Genomic DNA, 24,106 nt, shown 5'->3' on the forward strand with positions numbered 1-24,106 from the left:
ACTGGTATTCCTACTTGAGTTGAAACTTGAAACTTTAACAGTAAATGATGACCAGAACCATAGTTATATATGAGGAAAGCAAAACTCATATTTTCTGGCTTGCTTATACTCTATTTAATTTGCACTATAGTGTCCATCTTCTTATTCAAGAATGAGCAAAGAAAAGATAGTAATTCCTGGCACAAAGAAGAAAGGAGCCGATCATTGCATTCTAGCCGCACTAATGCAATGCAGGTAACATACAACAACAAACCTTTACACTTTTATTCAATTTTCAGAGGACTTCTTTATCAAGTATATTGAAGTTTGTGTTTCTATTTGGAATAGCTGAAAGTTTAGGATTCCGAGGACATCAAGACAGCTGCTGATTCAGCAAAATAGATTCTTTCTTGCTTGCATTTAGATTGAGAGTTAATCTCAATCCGTAAACTGAAGGGAATTTTTACAGTAATGGAGAGGATCATTGTCCCTATTCCTATAACCACATGATTGGATTATGACGGACAGAGGTTTTGAAAATATGCATTTGAGATTTTGTGTGGCATAACTTAAATAATGAGGATGCAATGGGTCAATAAACAAAGCCATTAAGCGAGTCATATATATAACCAAATTTTATTTAGAAAATAAAATTTTAAATATTTCATAATTCATAATATTATTATAATGAAAGCAGGATAGGACATTCGACCCTCCTAATTAAATAATAAGAAACAAAAATTCAATGTTATTTTTGAGATAAAGTGTTAAATATTTTCACAATTCATTATTTTCAATGTCTAAATAAATATTTATTTTCACAATTCATTATTATAATTTGAATTAGGACATGGTAATTCACCTATTATATAATTACTAAATTAGGACATGGTAATTCACCTATTACATAATTACTAAATTAGGACATGGTAAATTAGACAAAGCATCAATTGCAAAATGAATTAAATTTATTTTTTCAAATAGACATAGCATCAGTTTGCTTTCCAGTAGCTCGCCTATATAAACACATTATCTTTGCCTAGCATAGTCATCTGCATTAGCTAATAACATCCCCTTACACTAGTGCACATTATTTCCAAAGAGAGAGAGAAATGGCTCAGGCGGTTATTGTGAATATTGTGGTCGGCAAGCTTGCTAATATCATCGCGAAAGAAATTCAATTCTTGGGTAGCGTTGGGGAGAAAGTCAAAAGGGCGCAACGTGAGCTAACCCGAATCCAGTCTTGCCTGAAAGATGCGGATTCAAAAGGAAAACTAGATGAGAGGGTGCACAACTGGCTCAATGAGCTCCGCGATGTGGCATATCGCATCGAGGACACAATCGACACGTTCTTTCTCGAAGTTGATTATAACCAAAATCATAGCTTTTTGCAGAAACTCAAGAAGCAGCCGAACATGCTTCTTATCCACGAACTTGGCACGAAGCTCGATAGCATCCAAAATGAACTCGAAGAGATCTCGAACAGCAGGGAGAACTATGGAATCATAGCCCTGCAAGACATACCGGTGGGAGAGGCAGTCATCTTGCCTTCTCGGAGAGCTACTTATTCTGAAGTAGACGAAACTGAAGTCGTAGGCCTGCATGCCGACAGGGACAACATTCTGAAGTTGCTGCGCTGTGAGGAAACTCCAAGGCGGGCCGTCATAACCATTGTGGGTACCGGCGGTCTAGGAAAGACTACCCTAGCACATATGATATACAAAAGGCAAGTGAGATATTTCTTTTTCAACTATGTTATGATGAGATAAATAATTGCAAGACTAGCTAGGTTGCAATGTCATTATTATTAACAGTGTTTCCAAAATTCCCAATTTAAATAATAATCATAATAATCATAATAATAACAACAACAATAATATCATTTTATCAGTATTTATTAGCGGCTAACTTATTTGTTAATCATAATTATCAATATGTTTCGCTATTGACATTCATATATTTAAGTGGTTCGGAAAAACTTAATTAGATAGTTATTAATTTCTAAGAAATAATTGCTCATATCTTAGAATACATAGTTGCCGTGATGACTATTGTTAAAAATTGTGCTAGAAATCAATCTAATAGTATATTTCTGTTTGTTTGTATATCCAGTGCGATGGCAGAGTTCGAGTATCATATGATGCTGTCAGTTTCTCAACAGTTCAGTCTAACTGAACTCCTGAAAAGGATGCTACGTCAAATCATAGATTCTGTACCGAAGGAGCTAGATGTGGAATATTTAATGAGGGAGCTCAAGAAAAAATTAAGTAGCAGAAGATATCTAATTATTCTTGATGATGTATGGCAGGTTGATGTATGGAATCATCTGAAGAATGCATTGCCAGATGACAAGAATGGAAGTCGTGTTCTGATTACCAGCCGGTCTATCAATGTTGCAATATCAGCAGACCCCAATATGGAATACAAACTAAACTTGTTAGATGATCAGAAAAGCCTAGATCTCCTCCTCAAAAAAGCCCTCCCTAATCAAAAACCTAGCGAAGAACTCCTGAAGCTTGCTAATGAACTATCAAAGAAATGTAAGGGGTTACCTCTAGCTTTGGTAGTAGTAGGTGGTATACTTTTAACTAAAGATCGAAACTATCATGCGTGGGGGAGAGTGTTGCGAACAATGGATTGGCACTCAGAGGGTAGAGATTGCATGGACGTCCTCGCCATGAGCTACGAAGATATGCCTTATTATCTCAAGGCGTGCTTCCTTTATCTTGCTTTATTTCCTGAGGACTGTCAGATCTCTGCAAGGCGTCTGATAAGAATGTGGGTAGCAGAGGGGTTCATACCACAAGAAAGAACGAAAACGATAGAGGAAACAGCCGAGGATTACCTCTACGAACTTTTTCAAAGGTTATATGTTTTATTTTTTCTTTTATCCTTTCACTTTTTTCAGCCTTCTATACAATATTATTACAATTTTTTTAATGGCAAATTAAATATCATAGAACACATTTCATGTATACATGATATATACTCAGAGAACACTTTTTGTAATTAATTTAGGGCTATCATAGAAATAAACATCTAGAATCATTTAATATACACATTTTTATTTTTAAAAATTCAAATTTAAGTTTTAATATATTATTTTATTTTATGATTATTTTTCACGAAGACTCTAGAAGTTTATTCTCCGATAGTCCTAAATTAATTTTTATTACAAAGAAGTCCAATTACATATATATTATTTTATTTTATGGTTATTTTTCACTAAAGACTCTAGAAGTTTATTCACCGATAGTCCTAAATTATTTGTTATTACAAAGAAGTCCAATAACATATATATTATTTTATTTTATTTTGTGATTATTTTTGACCGCAGACCCTGAAATTTATTTGTCAATATCTCTAAATTTACTTTTATTACAAAGAAGTCTAATAATATATATATTATTTTATTTTATTTAGTGATTTTTTTTTATCCTGATGAAGGTTATATATTTATTTTTTATTTTATCCTTTGATTTATTTCAGCCTTCCTTTACAATATTATTGCAAAAAATTTTGTCACAAATAAATTTCCTCATAGGACACAATTCAGGTACACATGATATATACTCCAATTTTGTTCTCATAATAGAGTAGAAGAAGTAGAAAAATACCATATTAAATTTATATAAAAGTGAAATGAAATACCTGACTAACAAAATAAGCTACAACGCCTTTAATTAATACTCATTACTACAAAATAATCATGTATACCTGACGAACAAAATAATCAATACTCTTTACTACAAAATCGATATGTGCTGCATGCAATATGATATAGTTTCCTTCATCTATTATTATTTATTACAAGTATCATATATACCACCCCTTCATGTTTTATGATTTCATCTCTAATAAATAGCTTCTTCCTGGTAAACCTTCTACCAAGCGTGCTCTCATTTTTTTTTTTTTTTTTACAGAGTGCCAGCAAAAGCTTTTTCTATATTAGATATCTTTCACTTCCGTTGCAAAAGAAACAATCGATACGGTTTGATACTAAAACACGATTCCAAGGATAAAATCAAAATTTGATATTTCGGAGACTAGGGGTGTGCAAAAGTATTATTTTGTGTAAGGAATAAGAATTTCAAAATTAAAAATCAATTTTTTTAATATTATTAATTCCAACACTTGTTAACCGAAATTTTTAAAAAATACCATTTCTCCAAAAAAAAAAAAAAACACTAAAAAAACCATGATTTCTCTACAATTATAAATCTACCACGGTCGCATCTAAGAGATGCGGACTCAATTACTAGAGACCGCATCTAGGGGATGCGTCCCTATTTTTTTTTTCAAAGTCTGAGAGATTCTCAAAGGATACTAATTCAAATTTAAGTTATAATATATTATTTTATTTTATGGCTATTTTTCACCGAAGACCTTAGAAGTTTATTCGCTGATAGCCCTAAATTAATTCTTCTTACAAAGAAGTCCAATTACATATATATTATTTTATTTTATGGTTATTTTTCACAGAAGACCCTAGAAGTTTATTCGCCGATAGCCCTGAAATTATTTTTTATTACAAAGAAGTCCAATAACATATATATTATTTTATTTTATTTTGGGATTATTTTTCATCGAAGACCCTGAAGTTTATTTGCTGATATCTCTAAATTTATTTTTATTACAAATAAGTCCAATAACATATATATTATTTTATTTTATTTAGTGATTATTTTTCACCGAAAATCTTAGAAGTTTAATCACCGATAGCCCTAAATTAAACTTTTTAGGGTTATCGATGAATAAAATTTTAGGGTGTTCAGTGAAAAATAATTATAAACAAAATAATATATATGTTATTGGACTACTTTGTAATAAAAATTAATTTAGGACTATCGGAGAATAAACTTTTAGGGTTATCGGTGAAAATAATAAAAAATATATAAAATAATATATATTATTGGATTTTTTGTAATAAAAATAAGTTTACAGATATTAGCGAATAAACTTCTAGAGTTTTCGGTGAAAAATAACCATAAAATAAAATAATATATTATAACTTAAATTTGAATTCGTATCCTCTGAGAATCTCTCATACTTAGAAAAAAACAAAAAAAAATATAGGGTCGTATCTAATGGATGTGGACTGGGGCTGCATCCCATAGATGCGGTCCCCAGTAATTGGGTCCACATCCCATAGATGCGGCCATGGTAGATTTATAATTGTATAGAAACCATGGTTATTTGGGTTTTTTTTTTTTTTTTTGAGAAAATGGTACATTGAAAAATTTCAGAGTTTTTAACCAACATATATATATATTCATTCAAATATTTCTCTTCAAATTTAAAGTTCTTATTTATAGTATCATACAGATTGCATTTATTGTTTATTTTAATTTCAGTCATCCTAATGATCAACATATATAACTTAATTTTAACATTCAATGTAGGAAGTAATTAACTAATCTATTATTATTACAATATTTTTTGTATTCCTGACTTGCTTATGAACCAAAATTATTTCAGGAGTATGATTCAAGTATCAAGCCGACACGTGAATGGTTCGATCAAGCGCTGTCATGTGCATGATCTTCTCCGTGACTTAGCAATGCACGAAGCCAGGGAAGAAAACTTTGTTATGGGTTTCTCAAAAGAATCAGATTCCAAAAAGCCGAACAGAGAAATCCGACGTGCTTCGTTTCATTCCTTGAAATCCCATAATGATAATTCCCATCTGCGCAATAACCTTTTGCACTTAGAATATTCCCGTTGTTTATTATTGGCTGGGGGACATGGCTGGAGCCAAATACCTAATTTCCGTAAGTTTAGGCTACTGAAAGTTCTAGTACTTGACGGAGTCATTAACCATGATGTTGACCTGGTCAGGGGATTAGAAAACTTGGTTCACCTTAAATACTTGGGGTTAAGAAGATGCCAAATTCCCATCTCGAAATGTTCCTTTCATCGTATGAAGGTTCTTGAAACCCTGGATATGCAAGGAATCGGAACTGGTGTTGAAGTACCGAATGGTTTATGGTCAATTGATACATTGAGGCATGTGATGTGTTCTAAGCCTTTCGAGCTACCAAAAACAACAGCTGGGCTCAAAAATATCCAGACCTTGCAATGGGTGTATTTTAATAAGAAGATGCCCCTTTTAAGCAACCTTTGTAAATTAGGTATTGTTATTGTAGATGATTGTACTGATCCGATTGGATTCACCAGTAATCTATTTGTCACGCTACCTTCTCTGGTCTCCCTAAGTATTGATTCAGGGTTACGTCATGATAATTTCACTCTTCTCAGAATGGAGGTTGTTTACCCAAAAGCACTCCCAAATTATCAAGATTTACAATCTCTCTACTTAAATGGAGTTTGGTCAGCGAATGTCCCCTTAGATGCTAGCTTGTTTCCACCACACCTCCTTAAATTGACACTTGAAATATCCGGCTTTTACCAAAATCCAATGCCAGAGCTTGGAAAGTTGAAGAGCTTGAAGAAACTTTGCTTAGGAGAGAAGGTGGTAAATTGGATGGTTTACAGATCTGGTCGAATATTCTGTCCAGCAGGATTCCCTGTCCTACAATACTTGAAATTGGGATATCATTCTATGAAGAGTTTAACGGTGGCAGAGGGGGCCATGCCAAATCTTAAATACGTCAATGTAAATGACCGCAGCATTAAGTTTCATCTGCCCCCTGAACTACAGCACGTGAGCATTACATATAAATATAATTATTAGATATAGGGTGCACTGTAGGTTGCTTTTCTTATGAAATTTCTAGTTGTACACATGGTTGATGTTACATAATTGGCCTCCTACTAAATTTGCTTTTTTGTTTTCTGTAATTTTATTCTTTTGACAGATGAATTATATGAAAATTTGATTGTTGTTTTTCTACTTACGGGTTGATCTTCATCCTACAATTTTTGTATAGTTTTAAATTGTACCGATCACTTTATGTTCTCATGCCGGGAATATAAAAGAAACCGAGCACAAGATTGTTCAATTGCGAATAATTTATTCCACTTGTGGGCCGGGAATGGAATAAAGCAGCTAAAGTTAATTTGGAAAAGAATGACGGATCAAGAAATTAAAAAAGAACAAGGGTTAGTTTGAATAAAAATATTAAAAGGTTAATGTTTGTCAAGTGACACAAAATCGGTTTTACAAAATAGTTAATATTTTAGGAATGAAATTTGTTCTTCTAAAGATTTTTGGTACCATAAAAGAAATTACGTACTGAGATTGAGAATTAGATCTTGAGAAATTAAGATTAATTTAACTTTTCGTGCAAATATTAATTATTAGTTAACTACAAAGAACTTTTCCTGAATCAACTGCTTCACTATGATAATTTTTAATTTTTTATACTTTGAATTATTACATTATAAAGTCAAAGGCATAGTACGTAGTTATAAAATTTTATATATGCATGAATAATTCTTTCATAATTAGAAGTAATACATACATATATACAATACCATTTAATTATACTTTTTGAAATTTCATGCTATCAATTTGAACTGCTGTAATGATGCTAATTTTTAATGTCATTGGAACAAAATAATCAAGAAAATATTGTTTATGAGGTCAAATGTAACTCACAATCTAATAATTTAATTATGTTAGAAAGATTCACATTTCTTTCATTGAACAATCGTTTCATTTAATTTTAAAATTAGTTTCCTCCATTGCTCTATAAAACAATTAACTAAAAACAACTATCATAAATTTCTTTTATGAATTTTGAGACAGGAAAACCTTTAAGTGACGTCATTCAACTAATTTTTTACTTTTATAATTATAAATCAAATAAATTTTATGATCCATCATTGTTAGTTTAGCCTGCTTAATTGTTTATCATAAGAAAATTACCTTATTTTTGCTTGGCAATCAAAAAGTGTTGAACATGCCAAACTCACCTCAAGTTCCTGTTTCCCAATAAAAATAATCATATTACTTTTTTTTTAAGATGAAGGAATACTGACATAATTATCAAAACACAATAAATATTTATTATTGTGTAATGCACAAATTCCATAAACATTCAATGCCATAAATGCTTACAAGGTGTACCATGATATTTTATGATTTCTATAAAAGTCTAGTACTTCTGGTGCCCAGGTTTTATTATATGTTGTGCCAATTTGTACTGTAACATTAATTATTGTATATTGTAATAATAACTAAGGTATATTTTTTTTGTTAACATAACTGGTATGACATATGAGTACGGGTAAAAAAAAAAAAAAATAGTTTTTGAATAAGGGTACAAGTAAAAACTATTTCGTATTCATTACCCTATATAATGATTAATAAATATTAGATGATATACGATATTTTTATTTGTTCTCATATAATTGTATCGTGTTAATCATTATGATTCAATTGATTTATAAAATATTTTATATCATTTTATTTAATTGAAAATTCATATTTTTAAAATAGTGAAATAAAAAATAATAATTCTTAAATTTTATGAAATTACGTACATCTGTGTTTAATATATTTGATTATTTCTTATATTTTTATAAATTATCAATTTATTTTATAATTACACATTATTCGTTTATTTATTTGTTATCTTAGTGAGTACGGGTAAGATATGAACAAGGATATTTTATACAAATAGTAAAATATTTCCAAAAAAATATAAAATTTGGTCTCCAAACACATATTAATATGGAAAACAAGATAAACGATTTGGATCAGTCATTTGGACTTTGAATCCGGTGATTTATGATCCAATGCACCATAGCCCATCTCTCTCTCTCTCTCTCTATATATATATATATATACATATTAATATAAAAATACTTCCACGCGATCCATACTATACGCATACTGTTTGAAAAGTTTATTTTCATACAAGATAGGTCTTTAAAACCTACCGAAAGTCATTTAAGAGCATCTATCATTTTACTATTTGCAGTATTATTTGCAAAATGCAGATTTAACACTGATTTTATATAAAAATAAATTTACACATACCTAAGATGAATCGAACTAATTGAGATTTTTGTTTGCAAATTTTATTTAATACATCAGACACTAAATCAGTGAGGAATGAGGACAATAGATCACCATGTCTAAATCATCTTTTACATTAAAATTATTCTCTACCTCTTTCCAATATTTTATGAATTAATCCATTCGAATACAGGTTTTTTATTCTTATATTTTATTAATATTTTATGAATACACATTTTAGTGCCCTACACAAAACAACAACTAGAAATGTGGCTATTTTATAACGAAGAACATAGAGATGATCATCAGATGTTTTTCACGTTCTTCTTCAAAAGTTTGTCAATCACCTGTTTCTATTATGTATGATTTTAGATTAATTTTTATATATGTTATTAATATGTTTGAAGTTCATTCATACAGTATCGTCTGAGCAAAAACCCGTACAAGAAAAGAGATCTGCATGAAATCTGTAATAAATGGTGTAAGTACTTCTTAAGAAAATGTTTTGCCTTAGCTAATTATGAAACAAACAAATGGTGCAAGTACATCTGCATATTTCACACTGAGTCTAAGGCTCTTTCAGCGCAATAAAGATAAAGCCTTGAAACAAACCCAATAAAGATGGAAAATAGATTTCAAGAAAATGAGTTTTTTTTTTTTCTGGGCTAACGACAAATTTTTTTCTCTTTTTTTTTTTACCCCACAATACTGATATGCTGGTTACTATTTTTTCTATTGAAAGAAAAAACAATCCAAGTGAGATTTAAAATTACTATCAGTATCCATTAACTATTAATGCCCTCCTGAAAGAAAATTGTTTCTCATCACGGAGTGTTTTATTTACAATTCTGAAAGAAACAAATTTTTCATATAAATTGTCTTACTTTGAAAAAATAAATTATTTCTTCAATTGTATTATTTTTTTTAAATCTTCACAGAAGAAGTGAAGTCGTGAGGAGAGATCGAAAATCTTGACTGTTTGACAAGAACAAATGTCCTATCTAGCCGACCAGCTTCTTTCAGCCATCAGTGATAGATCTGGACTCACTTCGAGCAGTCAGTCAGTCAGTCAGGAGTCTAATTCAACCTAGTGGTGGATGCTACAGGGAACAATGAGGCGCCGTCCAATCGGCTCATTCCATGGTCTTTACGGTAATTAATAGAAAGCGATAGGGGTGATTAATGAGCGAGCATGAGCGAGTTAGGGTATGCTCATGCTCGCTCATTAAGTAAATGAGCGAGTTGTTAATGAGCGAGTTTAAATGAGCGGATAAATGAGCGAGTTGTAAATGAGCGAGCTTTTAATGAGCGAGTTATGAGCGGCTCACGAGTTATGACTTATGACTCATAACAAAATTATATAGTGTGTCCACGCATAACAAAATTTGTTAAAAGTCATCATAACAAAATCCAACAAATTGTCATAATTCATTTAAATGAGCGAGTTATTATGACTATTACTTGTTTTGGGCTTTAGGCGGAGGTTTTGGTTCTGCCGATTGACTAAAAAAAAATGAATATGAAACTATGAATATTAGTATATTATACACGATTAAATGTTACATTGTGCTCACTATATTACACAGGATCAAATATGAAACTATGCTTACTATCTATCAATCTTAATGAGGCAAGGTTGATGTTACACAGAATTACATATGATTAAATGTGGCAAGGATTAGATGTGGCAAATGCTTAATGAGCGAGTTATGAGCGAGTTGGGTCATGCTCATGCTCGCTCATTAAGTAAATGAGCGAGTTGTTAATGAGCGAGTTTAAATGAGCGGATAAATGAGCGAGTTTAGGCGAGCTTTTAATGAGCGAGTTATGAGCGATTTACTCACCCCTAGAAAGCGACATCTTTAAATATTAAGGAAAAAGACCAACGACTAGGTAAATTGGGGAAAATTGGGTCTGGTCTATGACAACAACAATATCGTTTGTTTGTGTGGGAGGTCAGATTTATTAGATAGAAAATTTGGGAAGTCATATTAGATAAAAAAGAATTTATTGTGAATATTTAATAGTTGAAAACAACGGTTTTCAAACCAGCTTAATAAATAGTAAAAAATTCCAAAAAATGTAAAATTTGGTCTTCAAGCAAATTTTAATATAAATTGAACATCTAACAGTTTGGATTTGTTGTTTGAACATCAAATACTAAAATATGACCCTGTAAGCACCTCGGTCGAAGTGCTACCGGTAGCAATTTAGCCATACTATATATATATATATATATATATATATATACATATATATATAGGCTGTGGCTAATTTGCTGCCGGCAGCATTTCTGCCGGCGGTGCTGCCACTGTTTTTTCTATTTTTTGATGTTCAAACGACAAATGTAAACCGTTAGATGTTTAATCTATATTATAATCTACTTGGAGACCAAATTTTACATTTTTTGGAATTTTTTTACTATATATTAAGCTGGTTTGAAAACCGCTGATTTCAATGCTGCAGAAATTTACTGAAATCAGCGGTTTTCAAACCAGCTTAATATATAGTAAAAAAATTCCAAAAAATGTAAAATTTGGTCTCCAAGTAGATTATAATATAGATTAAACATCTAACGGTTTGGATTTGTTGTTTGGACATCACACGGCTAAATATAGCCCCGGCAGCACCTCTGCCGAAATGCTGCCAGCAGCAATTTAGACAGACCCTATATATATAAATAGATACAACAAGCATTTTCTATATATATTTAGCCATCACTCATTAAGTTACAACAAGTTACAACAAGCATTTTCTACATTTTCAAAGTCCAAATCGTCGATCCAAACCGTTATATGTGATCTCTACAATAAAACGTGCCTGGAGACCAAATTTTACATTTTTTAGAATTTTTTTACTGATTATTAAGATGGGTACAAAATTCAATGATTTGAATTTGACTAGTTTTTTTACTCATCTTAATAAATAGTAAAAAAATTTCAAAAAATGTAAAATTTGGTCTCTAGGCACATTTTATTGTAGAGATCACATCTAACGGTTTAGATCGACGATTTCAACTTTGAAAATATAGAAAATGCTTGTTGTAACTTGTTTTAACTCAAAAATTATTGTAACTTGATCCCTCCTCTATATATATATACATAAATATAGAAAATATAGAAAATTGTTTCTCATCACCACTACTAGAATTCACTCTTTTTTCATGCTCCCGAAAATGGCTATTTTCAACGGATTACCCTTGAAAAAAGCCCAAAAATCGCTATTTTCAAGCGCTACCCTTGAAAATACTACCGTTGATAATACCCTCCTTGCAAATAGTCAGTATTTCCAAGAGGACCGTTGGAAATACTCTTTTGTAACTTTTTTCAAGAGACTACCCTTGAAAAAAGGGCCGTTGGAAATACTTTCAAACTTGGCCACTGTCTACATTATTTTCAAGGGGAGCATCGTGGGGCCCACCAGATTATTTTCAAGGGGAGCATTGTGGAGCCCACCAGATTATTTTCAAGGGGAGCATTGTGGAGCCCACCAGATTATTTTCAAGGGGAGGGAACATGGGTCCCACTTGAACATTTCCAAGGGTGACACCCCTGGGACCCACTACAGTATTTTCAAGGGTAGTTTACGGGGGACCCACCCCAGCATATCCATGACCAGCAAATGTGGGCCCCACCTGGTCAGAAATTGGCGCTTTTATTTGAGTGGGTCCGTGCATTTTTTCCAGGATATACCCTTGGAATTACTAGACTCCTATTTTTGGTACCAGAACGCTTTCATTAGACAATCCTCCCGGTACCAACCCAGTATTCCTTTACAATACCCAATTCCCATTCAAACTGAGAACACATCTTACAAATCGATAGAAAACACATTGAGAAAAGAGATTGCAAAGCATTTAATAAGCATAATCATTAACATAGCATAATCAACACATTGTATCAAAATAAGGTGGAAAACCCTTTACAACACAGTATTGTGTGCTTGAACATTGCTAATATAAACAAAATATACACACTATGACCAAAATATTCACAAAAATTCACATAATACGCTACCCAAAATATACCCACTATACCATGAGTTAACAAAAATTCACATAATAAGTTACGCAAGACCCATTCACTTGCTGATATGCTAACTTGTAAATTCACAAAAATCTAAACCTTCTGACACACTATAAGGCATGGTTCAGTTTGAAGGTAAATTGGCCCACCATTCGTCACCCCTTGCAATTTCTCCATTTCCAAGTGGAGCTTGATTCAATAGTGCTTGAAACGAGTCTCTCTGATTTGGTTGCATTGGAAAAGAAAGACCCTATGTATTACCAATTACCACATATATAGAGACAGCATGTTATATTTATGAGGGATTTTGCATGTACACCCTCAAAATAATTAATTTTGCAATTTAAGCATTGGGATCATTAATTGTACCTGAAAAGTAGGCAAACTCCTAGTTACACCTTGCTCAGTTCCAGAAATGTTCGGTTGAGCCTAAGTTTAACAATGCACAATGCATAATGTTATTGTACCTTTATTACCAATGCTTTACTAGAAAACCACAACAGTGTCAGAATACGCCATATGATAATTGCAGAAATACCAAATGAGTTCATAGGTTAATGGTGGTACCCGAGTAGTAGGCAAATTCCCAATGACACCTTGCTCAATTCCAGAACTGTTAACTTGAGCCTATGTTTCACAATTCGAAAGGTTTAATGTTAGTATACATCCACAACAGTAGCAAATAAGCCTTACACAGCTTGCAACACTAATACATGAGTTGTAAATAATGCATATGATAGTTGCATAAATACAAAAATGAGTCCATAGGTTAATAGTGGTACCTGAATAGGAGGCAAATTGCCAAGTACACCTAGCTCATTTCCAGAACTGTTAGCTTGAGCCTAAGTTTCACAATTCGAAAGGTTTAATGTTAGTATACATCCACAACAAGGTTTATGTGTATTTGATTTTATTTTGAAGTAGAATTATGGAACTATAAGTTGTGTATCTGATTCAAATCTTATATAGACTTAGAGGTTTATGTAGTGTATTATGAAATATTCAATTTTAGCCCTAATTTATGACCCATAATGCACTAATCAAATGTAGTTCACATACCTGCAAAGTAGGTTTTGGTACACCACACATTGAGAATAATTGGCTGAAGTACCAGTCATAAGTTGCCATTTTTCTTTCCTTCTCAGCCTCCGCCTCATTTTGACGACGTTCACTCTGAGCTAAGAGCAATCCTACTTCTGCGCGAGAGAACATTGACTGCTCCCCATTTAGCACACCAGAAATAGAAGATGTGTGGTGCTGTTTGGCTCGGGTGGTTGCTGGTTGCACCTTGTTTTGAAGCATGCTTCCAAATCCTTGGACCCTACCATGTTTTGATCCACCAACAGCTGAGAGAAACATGGTGTTCTCGTCCATGTCAGAATTGGCCTGATCAGCCATCATGTCCCTCACCTTTTGCTATGAGTTGTTCCAAATTTGAAATAAGAGGGGGAAAAAAAATTAAATCATTACTCAATCAGCCCTGTGCTATAAATACTGTACATGTTGTACTTATACTGAAAATGACAGAGGCTAAAGTTTGCAAGGCTTAAAAAACAACATAAAGTGTTGAAGCTTGTCAGTACCAGTGGAGGTGCTGTGGCACTTAGTGGTTTGAATTTTTCAATAAATTGTATGTATGTAATAGGTAGAGTTGTAAGTAGATATATCTTTTTTACAGTTGGTAGCTACTACCCAGTCTTTCAAATAAAAAAATTGAATGCATTGCAATGTATGTAATGCAACTTACATAAACTGCCTGTGAATCTGTGTTGGTAAAATGTAAGGAATTGACATCCAAAGCAGGAATCTCCGTGCAACTCTCATCGGTAATTGACTCCATTGGCCCGTTACCATCAGTAAATTCGGTGTTGGCCTCCGCAGCCTTCATGGCAGCTTCGATTTGGGCCACAATCGGTGATTTGCCATTCACTTTAGAACAATGAAGATGGGCATAAAGTTGTACTTTTGACGGTTCTTTTCCTTTGCGCAATTTTGTCTCCACATGAAAAAATAATAAACAAGCAATAGTAAAGGTCACAACAGTTATCCAAAATCGAACTCACAAAAAAACAAAATAACTTAAAAGGCACAGAAAAGCAAAATAACTTATTATGTGAATTTTTGTTAACTCGTAGCACAGTGGGTATATTTTGGGTAACTCACCCATGTTCAAGTACCAGCCCAGTGTGATACTAGTTAAAAAAAACTCACATAATAAGTTGGTTTCCCATAATATATTAGAATGTTAGCAAGTCTTTCAAGTTCACACAACAACAGTCACAGACTCATAATATATGTTGAAATATCTAATGGCATTTTTTTTTCATGGTTCTATAGTCAAACATGAACAAATCCAATATATACAGTACATGCAAGATTTAACAAATCTTATTACAAGACCAATAGAAGGAATCACATATATTAGATATAATAAGAGTTAACTAAATCTATTTTCAGCACTACACATATTAAAACATATCAAAAAGAAACCCAAACCTTTAATTTCTACATAATCCAATCCATTTTAAAAAATCAGCAGCTGAACAGTACCAAAATTATCCAACTCAGGTTGGTATGCAATCAGATCTAAATATAAACAACCCAATTTGATCTTATGAACATCAGAGTAATCTGATTTCCTGTGCAATTTATTAAATGACCTTATTTCTGATTATACTAGAAAATATTCGCTAATTGCATAAGAGTTAACTAAATATTTTTTCAGCACTACACATATTAAAACATATCAAAAAGAAACCCAAACCTTTAATTTCTACATAATCCAATCCATTTTAAAAAATCAGCAGCTGAACAGTACCAAAATTACATAATAGTTTGTAGAGTTTACCAGCATTTGATGGTGCTGGTGTGCGCTTGCTGACCCACCGTGGTGTGCCGTGATATTACGTTGCTTGCGGTTTTCCTGGTTTTGTGTACTAATTTGTTTCCAATCTTCTGTGAAAAACAAATCACACAAACCATGCCAGTTGGGGTGGTCAAGGCACCAATGCGGAACCGTGGCCTTCCATAATTGTATGTTTGTACCATATCTTAATGTCCATGTAACCCTCGCCGTGTGAAGCTCCTCGGTAACCCTTTTGGTTGCTATGGCCTCCAAAACATCTCTACAATGATCGGGGTCTTCCCCTTCCTTGTACCTGAATTTTTTCTGCAAAAACACATATGCACTGCCTTAATAGTGATCATTGACCCTAAAATCGTGAAAAGTGCAACTGAACTTGAATGTCTTTCATACCGTTCAATTAAGTCACTGTGCATATTAACCCTAAATATTCAATTAACTTTTCATGACTTATCCAATCAATTTGTTTTGGGACGTCAAAGGCTAGGATTATAATCCATGATATACTGTAATTTAAAAAAAGGGTACCAAAAAGAGAAACTCGATATTATCCTTTGTCTTATCATCATAGGCATGGAAGCTTCTCAATGGTCCTGGCATATTCTGCAGAGCAAGCCTATTGATAACAACATGCATTAAAATGTTGCACTCAACCGATATGTAGGAAATATTTTGTACTCAGTTCTGTAGAAAATCTACATATTTTTGTACTCAAAAGGTATGAACCAGATAGGAAATTTTTTCAAAAGACATACAGTTCTGTAGTAGATTATACTGTGCCAAAAGCTTAAAATTTATAAATACACCATGAATAGTTTTAGATGAAAGGACAGGTTACCTAGTGATTGCTGTCTTAATTTGATTTGGATTGTCGTCGCATGTGAACTCGCGAGGCCCAACAGGCCAGATTATCGGGCGGTCTTCTAGTTTATCCGTTGATTTTCTCATAATTGAAGGACCTCGTCCCTTCTTCTTTGGGGGTTCCGGTGGTGCAATTTCACGGTCTGGACTAGCATTTGAACAGTCAAGGGCATCAGGTATGGCCTGTGAACTGCCCTTTCTCTTTGAAAATTTTCTGGAAGTTGCCCTTTTTAGACCAGTTTTTTTGGGGGGCATATTTGCTGTGTTAAAAACCAACATTAATGAGTTATATAAGGATATAAGTAAGCACTGGCTAAGATAATATATAAGCACAGAAATTGCCAATAATAATGCATTTTTCCAATGGGAGGTGCTATTTTAATGTTTACATAGAGCAGAAATGTTGGTCATCTTTTTGTATACATACATTCACATACTCGATTCTAATGTTTGACTTATGAATGAAATGAAATCTAAGGACATATGAGTTGCAGCAAAATATATATATATAATCTAATTGTTTATTTTTTTTTTTTGGAAATCAAATATCCTTAGGTTTCATTTCATATATAATATCACCAACGAGTCAACCTTCCTAGCTGTACGTAATTATTTATAGAGACAACCCAACACTTTACTGCTGACCCTAACTACTGACAAAATTATCTGGGATGCTTCCTCAATCACTCATTTCAAGAGGAAAAAAAAAAGAGACAAACAAATCAAAATAAGGAAAATGATATAACAGTTTCATGGAAGCTCATTAATAATAATTAGCCTAATTAGTTGCATCAATCATAGCCTAGGTTTTGAAATTTACAAACCCATAAGAAGCAGGTCAAATCCTTGGTATAAGCCTCACAAAATGGGAGAGGCAAAAATATGCAAAACCCTAGACTCAAATTAGGTTTCCTTCTCAAGTAAAGACTCGATAAATGAAAATTGGAGGGACATTACCAATTTAGTTCGAATTTGATGAAGTTTTGAAGGACTTCTTCCAATTTTCTCTCAAGCCGTCGCTGAGAAGTGCTACCGGATATACACAGCGGGGGTGAGATTTTTGTGCAACATGATTTATTGGGAGAGAGCGGTGTATTATAGGAGGGCGAAATTTTGGTGAAAAATGAGAGGGAAATTCTGGCGGCCATTGATCGTACTCCGGAGAGGGAAATTTTACTTTTTTTCGGAAGAGATTGGGGGGAAATGAAAATTGGGGCTAAGTTTCAGCTTTTGCGTCTTCTCTACATTGATCGTAGAATACACAGGGAGCTATTATGCGTATCGGATGCCTCATGGTGATCTGAGTCGTTGGGTCTCCGCAGTAATCCGCATTGATAACTTTAATATTCACGCGGATGACAGTTCAACGGTACAAGATCTTTAATGTTACATCCGGAGCTAGGATACAACTTAATAAGAGTGCATCTGGAGTTGAACTGCGAAATGTTTAGGGTTAATATAACAGATCAGCTTCTTCTTCGTGCAGTCTTATATCTGCATATAAACAGTGGACATTGTTTAGGATGAGCACTGCTTGTATTGAAAACTATTGTGTTAATTACTAGGTGACATAATTGACAGAGCAGTTTGTTCTTTGTTCAGTTTACTAAATACTCTGGAAGCTCTTGTGTTGTTATAGGATGAGAACTGTTCCCAGTTAAATAGGTGCTGTTAATAAAGCCCTTAATCTGTTTACAATATAGAATTGTGATATTAATTGATTAGGATGGTGAATTAAATTGTTTACAATATAGAATCTGTTTACAATACATAATTCTATAAATAATTTAGTATTTTATAAAATTGTTTATTTTAACTTATTAGAATGAGCATATGCTATTTATTACAAATAGTAAATTAATTAGTAATATTGTTTAGTGAATTAATTTAGACCATTATTGTATTATAATATTTTTTTAAGTGATATTAGATCTAATTAACGCAATTATGATTGAAATACATGCATGTTTATGAATTATTAAATGATTTAAGCAAAAAATTATATATCAAGACATGGTTGTTGCACAAATAGGATGTGTGCTTCTGTGTTGTACATAGCACATGAACTCTCGAAGTGTGACATAATGAAGACTGACAAGTTTACGAAGTCCGATGGTCGATCGGAACCGTTAAATGTGAAGCATACCATATTACAATTGTTGTATTGAAATTTCATGTCATATGGCGTTTATTTACTCATCGATCAAGCTCATGCAATATACATTCATCGTATGGTCACAATTTCTTCGCGTTGGATCGATGCTTCGACATATGACAACAAATTTTTTTTTTGTTGGTTACGTTCAATGTTTGACCTTGATCATGTAACAATTATTTTGAGATGATTTCATTACGGATCGACCGTCGATCGAGTACGTGAAAATGAACGGTCTGCAATTATTTGCTCAATCTTTAAAAAAAAATAACTTTCAATTTAAATGAAATTGACTATTTCAGACATTATCTGGTCACATTGTATGTAAAAATTTATAAAATGTATATTTGGAAATTTATTTCTATTAGTTGCTGTACAAAATTAATTTGAATTAATCAATCTCTGATGTGAACCGTCTAATATGAGATGAAGAGCTTGGATTATCAATGGAAGCGTCCATTAGATTGTGAGAGGGCTGGAGGAGAATTTCTCTGAGGTACCATTATATTTCTGTTTACATCGTAGCATCTTAAAATATGTTAATAATCGTGCCAATTATGATCTTATGGCCCTGATTTCACATGGCATATTGCGTTACCCCAGTCGATACAAAATATTTGGTAGGTGGACAGTAAATGCGATACAAGGGAGTGCTCTCTGTAAGCATTGGCACTTAGAAAATTTTTTGGAAAAAAACGCCCTTTCAAACGTTCTCCGCAGAGAATTCGTATCCTCTGAGATATCTCAAACTTTGCGTGACTTTATGGAAAATCCCAACCGTTTAAATACGTTATGCACGAATCTCAAAGCACACATAATTCTGATCCTGCATCACTCCCCGGACACGTCGGTCACGTAAAATTTGAGATATCTCAGAGGATACGCACTTCGCAGCAGAGGCACCCCTCCTTTTAACTCCGCGGCGATCAGTTCGAACCCCATTTCCCTAGCCTCTTCTTACACACTAAGGCGGCTCAATCGATCGCCAAACCCTCTCAACGAAAACAGTAAAAACCCTAGCCTCCTAGCCACACTGCGACGGCCTAATCGATCGGCAAGCCGCTGATATCGGACAAACTACGAAGCAAATCGACGGCGCGGAGGACTCCGGTACGAAGCAAACCGACGGCGCGGAGGAGTCCGGTACGAAGCAAACCGACGGTGCGGAGGACTCCGGTACGTGGATCACTTTTAGGTCACTATTTTATGTTGGTTTCGCTGTTAATTTTGTCACCTTCAACTGAATTAAGACCAATAATCAGGGTCTACCCAATAGGTCTTTAAATCGGGGATGCTGTATATTGATCGTGTATTAGATGAGAAGACACGGTTTAGATGAGAAGATTGGATGAGGCTACTCGGTTTAGCTGAGTCTACACAAATCAATGTGTGAGTAAATTAGACCATAGCGGTATGTGAGTAAATCAGATGAGAAGACACGGTTTAAAGGAGTATACACAAATTAGACCATAGCAGTATGTGAGTAAAATCATCTTAGGCAAAATCAATGTGTTTAGATGAGAAGACACGGTTTAAAAGCATCTTAGGAATAATCAATATGTTTTGAAAGCATCTTTGTTTTAGTTTTTTATAATTATTGCTGAAATGGTGTTAATTGGTACAGAAAACATGGCCAAGGACGATGATGCCTCCAAGTACAGGGTCGTAACTCGCCGTACATCTGCGAGACTCAATCGTGACTATAAGGCAACGATGGAGACTGAGGAATCCGAGGTTCCGGTTGTAACTCAGTCAGTAGAGCCACAAACGATGGAGACTGAGGAATCTGATCCCCCGATTGTACCAGCCTTAGTTGTGAAAGCGCCAAGTCCTAGGAGATCTCCGAGGTTCAATCCACCCGAGAAGGACAATACATCCGCAAAAGCGACAAGTCCAAAGATATTTTTTGGACCAAATCCATCCTGGGCAAAGGGTAAACCGGGATTGAAGAAGAAAATCAACCCCACAAAACCACATGCAGGTACTGCCCTTTTTGTCAAACTGTGTTTTTCTTTTATCACTGTGCTATGAAATTATTTGGTTGGATTGAACTCAAGGGTCCCAATTACTGTGTGTACTGTGAACAATACATACAAATAATCATGGGTGCATTTGTTGAGATTTAGTTGAGAGAAAATTACATGGTTAGCACATTTGTGCATTTAGAAAATTACATGGTTAGTAAATTAGTGCATTTGTTCATATGCTACACTATATATTTTAGAGAAATTTGGACATATACCCATCATAACTTCATCAATTTGATATTTCCCCATCAAAACCTTAAAATTAGTTATTTCCCCATCTAAATTCATCAATATTATTAATATACCCATTCGTCAATTAATCCATTAAAAATACTAATTATTATTAGTAAAAATAAATAAAATTACAATTCTACCCTCCATTTCATCTCCTTCAACTCAGGGAATAAAGATATGCTTCTCTAGTTAATTTTGCATCTGTTCTTTCATCTTCTTCATTTCGCTAATAAGTTCTCATTCTCCTCTCATAAGATTTTTATTCTTTTATGGGTCTCATCTATTGCCTCTTCTATAGAAAGTTTAGTGATTTCGTTTTTTTTTTTTTTTTTAACTGGACTTCTTGTAAAGAGAAAGTCAACTTCTCCATGTCCATCTTCACCTCCTCTTCACACTCTTTCCATTTTTGTTTCACCTTCTTCAGTTCCACATTTCTATAAAATTAAGAATAGAGGAAATGTGGAGAAGGTGAAACAGAGATAGAGTGTGAAGATGGACATGGAGAAGTCGAGTTTCTATTTACAAGAAGTCCAGAAACCAAAAATGAAATTACTAAACTTTTGAGGGAATGAAAGCTTTTATCTGAGGAGAATGACAAATTTGTGGGAGAAATGAAGAAGACGAAAAAAACCACAAAATCATTTTTTGAATCTGTAAACTGAAGAATAGATATATAATCAACTAGAGAGAAGAAGCATATTTTTTATTTTCTGAGTTGGAGGAGATGAAAAGGAGGGCAGAATTGTAATTTTATATAATTTTATTAATAAATATCAGTGTTTGTACTGGATTAATCAACAAATGGGTATATTAATAATATAAATGAATTTAGATGGGGAAATAACTAATTTTAAGATTTTGATGGGGAAATATCTAATTGATGAAGTTATGATGGGTATATATCCATATGTTTAATTGTAAGGATGTTATCAGGAATTTAGAAAATAACAATAATCAAAATAACTGTGTGTTTAATTATTGTTAATTTTCGCAGAAAACAAGGGAGGTGCAGATGAATCAGAATCAGAACCTGCTCAGGCAACGGGTCCGGCCCGACCAGATGTATCAGTGCCTCCTCAGTCAACGGGTCCGACCCAACCGGAGGCATCAGTGTCGGCTTCGTCAGAGGAATCAGAGCTGGCTCTGTCAGAGGCATCAGAGCCGGCTCAATCAGATGAATACTTCTCCTTGACATCAGTCCCGGCTCCCTCACCGTCTCGGTCGCTGTCTTCGTCTGACACCAACCAAGCTGAGCAGTCCACTTATAGGCCACCTGTGGAACCTATGGATAGTACACAGAAACCATGGGATCGGTGGCCGCCTGAGGGCCAGAAGGAGGCTGCGAACCAGTATTCAGATCCCTCAGAAGATGAATCTGACGATGGTCAGTCGAGCGGGTCAAAGATATTATTGGATGATGATGGTGGTAGGAGGATGCACAACCATCTGCCCCTCAGGTGTTATCCCGAAGCTATTGCAGCATGCGGGAAAGATCTTGAAGAGTCTACAGCTAAAGAGACAACTGGCAAGCGAAAAAGAAAGAGAAAGACGGACAAATCTGGTCCGAGGAATGGGCGGGGTCTTGCGAAGCCTCGTGATCCAGCCCGTCTGGAAGACAGACCAGAGCTCATAGTGGTTGGTGACTGTGAGTTCACAACTAAGCCCCTCTGCACAAAAGTCATAACAACGATTCGGATCCTGACTTTGGAGAACCTACCAGGACCTTGCAGGTCATACCGGTGGTTTCCAAGTAAAACGAGGTTGAATATCCTACAACAGTTCCTACAGAGGTATCGATGGGGTGAAGGTGAAAGAATTCTGCGTTGTCTCGATGTTTTTGAGAATATAGCGGCGGTCGCTTACGCTTCCCATTTGGCAGAGGACAGAGCTTCGTACACGAAGAAACACGGGGAAGATAAGGCGAAATGGAAAGATTTCCCTCCTAAATGGTGCAAAAATGTAGAAGCCTGGAAGGGGTTGTGTGACATTTGGTCCACTGCCAAATTTGCAAGTCAATCGTTGACCAACAGTGACAACAAAAAGAAGCAAAAACATCCGATCCACCACGTGACTGGTTCTAGGAGTATGTATCGACACAAGCAAGCCATGGTATTGATTTACTACATTAACTTGAATTAAATTACAAATGTATTTATTTTATTAACATCATCTACATTTTTGTCCAATCTGCAGTGCAAAGAGAAGGGGGGTGCACCAGTGGAGTTGAAGGAGGTTTTCGATTTAACTCACATGATAAAAACACCGGAAGGGCCAAAGAAATACGTGAACGCTAGCGCTGAAAAGGCAGCGGTGAGTGCCTCTTAATCCACCTGGAGATAACGTGCACTCTGGTTTCTTTCTTCCTTTTAAGGGTGTTTTAAGGGTTCTCAATTTCATATACCTTTCATATATGAGTTAGAGGATAAATAGTGAAAACAATATATATACATTGTTTTAATGATTTGATGTATATGAGAGGTCTAACATTGAAGAAAGCAAATTTGCAAATCAACTGTTGTGTTTGTTAGTCCAAAGATTTTCAATCACTGACAGTTATTTCTAACAAATACAGAAAACCTATTCTGCCCTTAAGGAGAAGTATTCGGGGAGGCTTTCTGATGAGGAAATATGGGAGCTAGCTGTGAACGGAGAGGACAAGCGAGGGAGGTTATTTGGATTTGGCAACAAATCAAGGACAAGCAAAGCCACCCGCGTCTTGGAGACATTGGAGGCAGACATGTCTACTCCAACCAAGAGCACTGCCACTTCTGCCAGTGATGCAGATAAAAAATTCTCAAAGGAGGAGGTGACAGAATTATTAGAAGCTGAACGTGCCAAATTTGCTGCTGAACGTGCCAAGATTGTTGCTGACATAGTTGCCCAAGATGAGCGGCACAGATGTGAAATGCGTGATGTTCAAAGATACAATGAGTACACGCAGGACTGTTTTAACAAGCTCTTCAAGGCTCACGGCAGTCGACCTCCACGTCCACCTCCAATGTACAAGGTAAGCAACTAAACAACATAAAATAATTT

The 24,106-nt window shown here is 34.4% G+C and overlaps 1 protein-coding gene across 1 annotated transcript; it reads left to right on the forward strand.

Annotated features, from left to right (window-relative positions):
- The first annotated feature begins 1,010 nt into the window (after positions 1-1,010).
- LOC144561033 (disease resistance protein RPP13-like) lies at positions 1,011-6,859 on the forward strand. The gene is made up of 3 exons (XM_078310253.1): positions 1,011-1,705; positions 2,092-2,844; positions 5,458-6,859. The coding sequence occupies exons 1-3, from the start codon at positions 1,092-1,094 to the stop codon at positions 6,671-6,673; spliced, it is 2,583 nt and encodes an 860-aa protein (XP_078166379.1). The 5' UTR covers positions 1,011-1,091; the 3' UTR covers positions 6,674-6,859.
- The last annotated feature ends 17,247 nt before the right edge of the window (positions 6,860-24,106 follow it).

This window comes from Carex rostrata, chromosome 10, assembly GCF_964058835.1.
Source record: "Carex rostrata chromosome 10, lpCarRost1.2, whole genome shotgun sequence".
NCBI classification, from domain to species: Eukaryota; Viridiplantae; Streptophyta; class Magnoliopsida; order Poales; family Cyperaceae; genus Carex; species Carex rostrata.

What these genes read in the sequence shown, in the direction of transcription:
- LOC144561033 (XM_078310253.1), top strand. Translation starts at nt 1,092, where the DNA reads ATGGCTCAGGCGGTTATTGTGAATATTGTGGTCGGCAAGCTTGCTAAT. An exon ending in GCACATATGATATACAAAAG is followed by an intron (nt 1,706 to 2,091) that starts GCAAGTGAGATA and finishes TTGTATATCCAG; the next exon opens with TGCGATGGCAGAGTTCGAGT. An exon ending in CTCTACGAACTTTTTCAAAG is followed by an intron (nt 2,845 to 5,457) that starts GTTATATGTTTT and finishes AAATTATTTCAG; the next exon opens with GAGTATGATTCAAGTATCAA.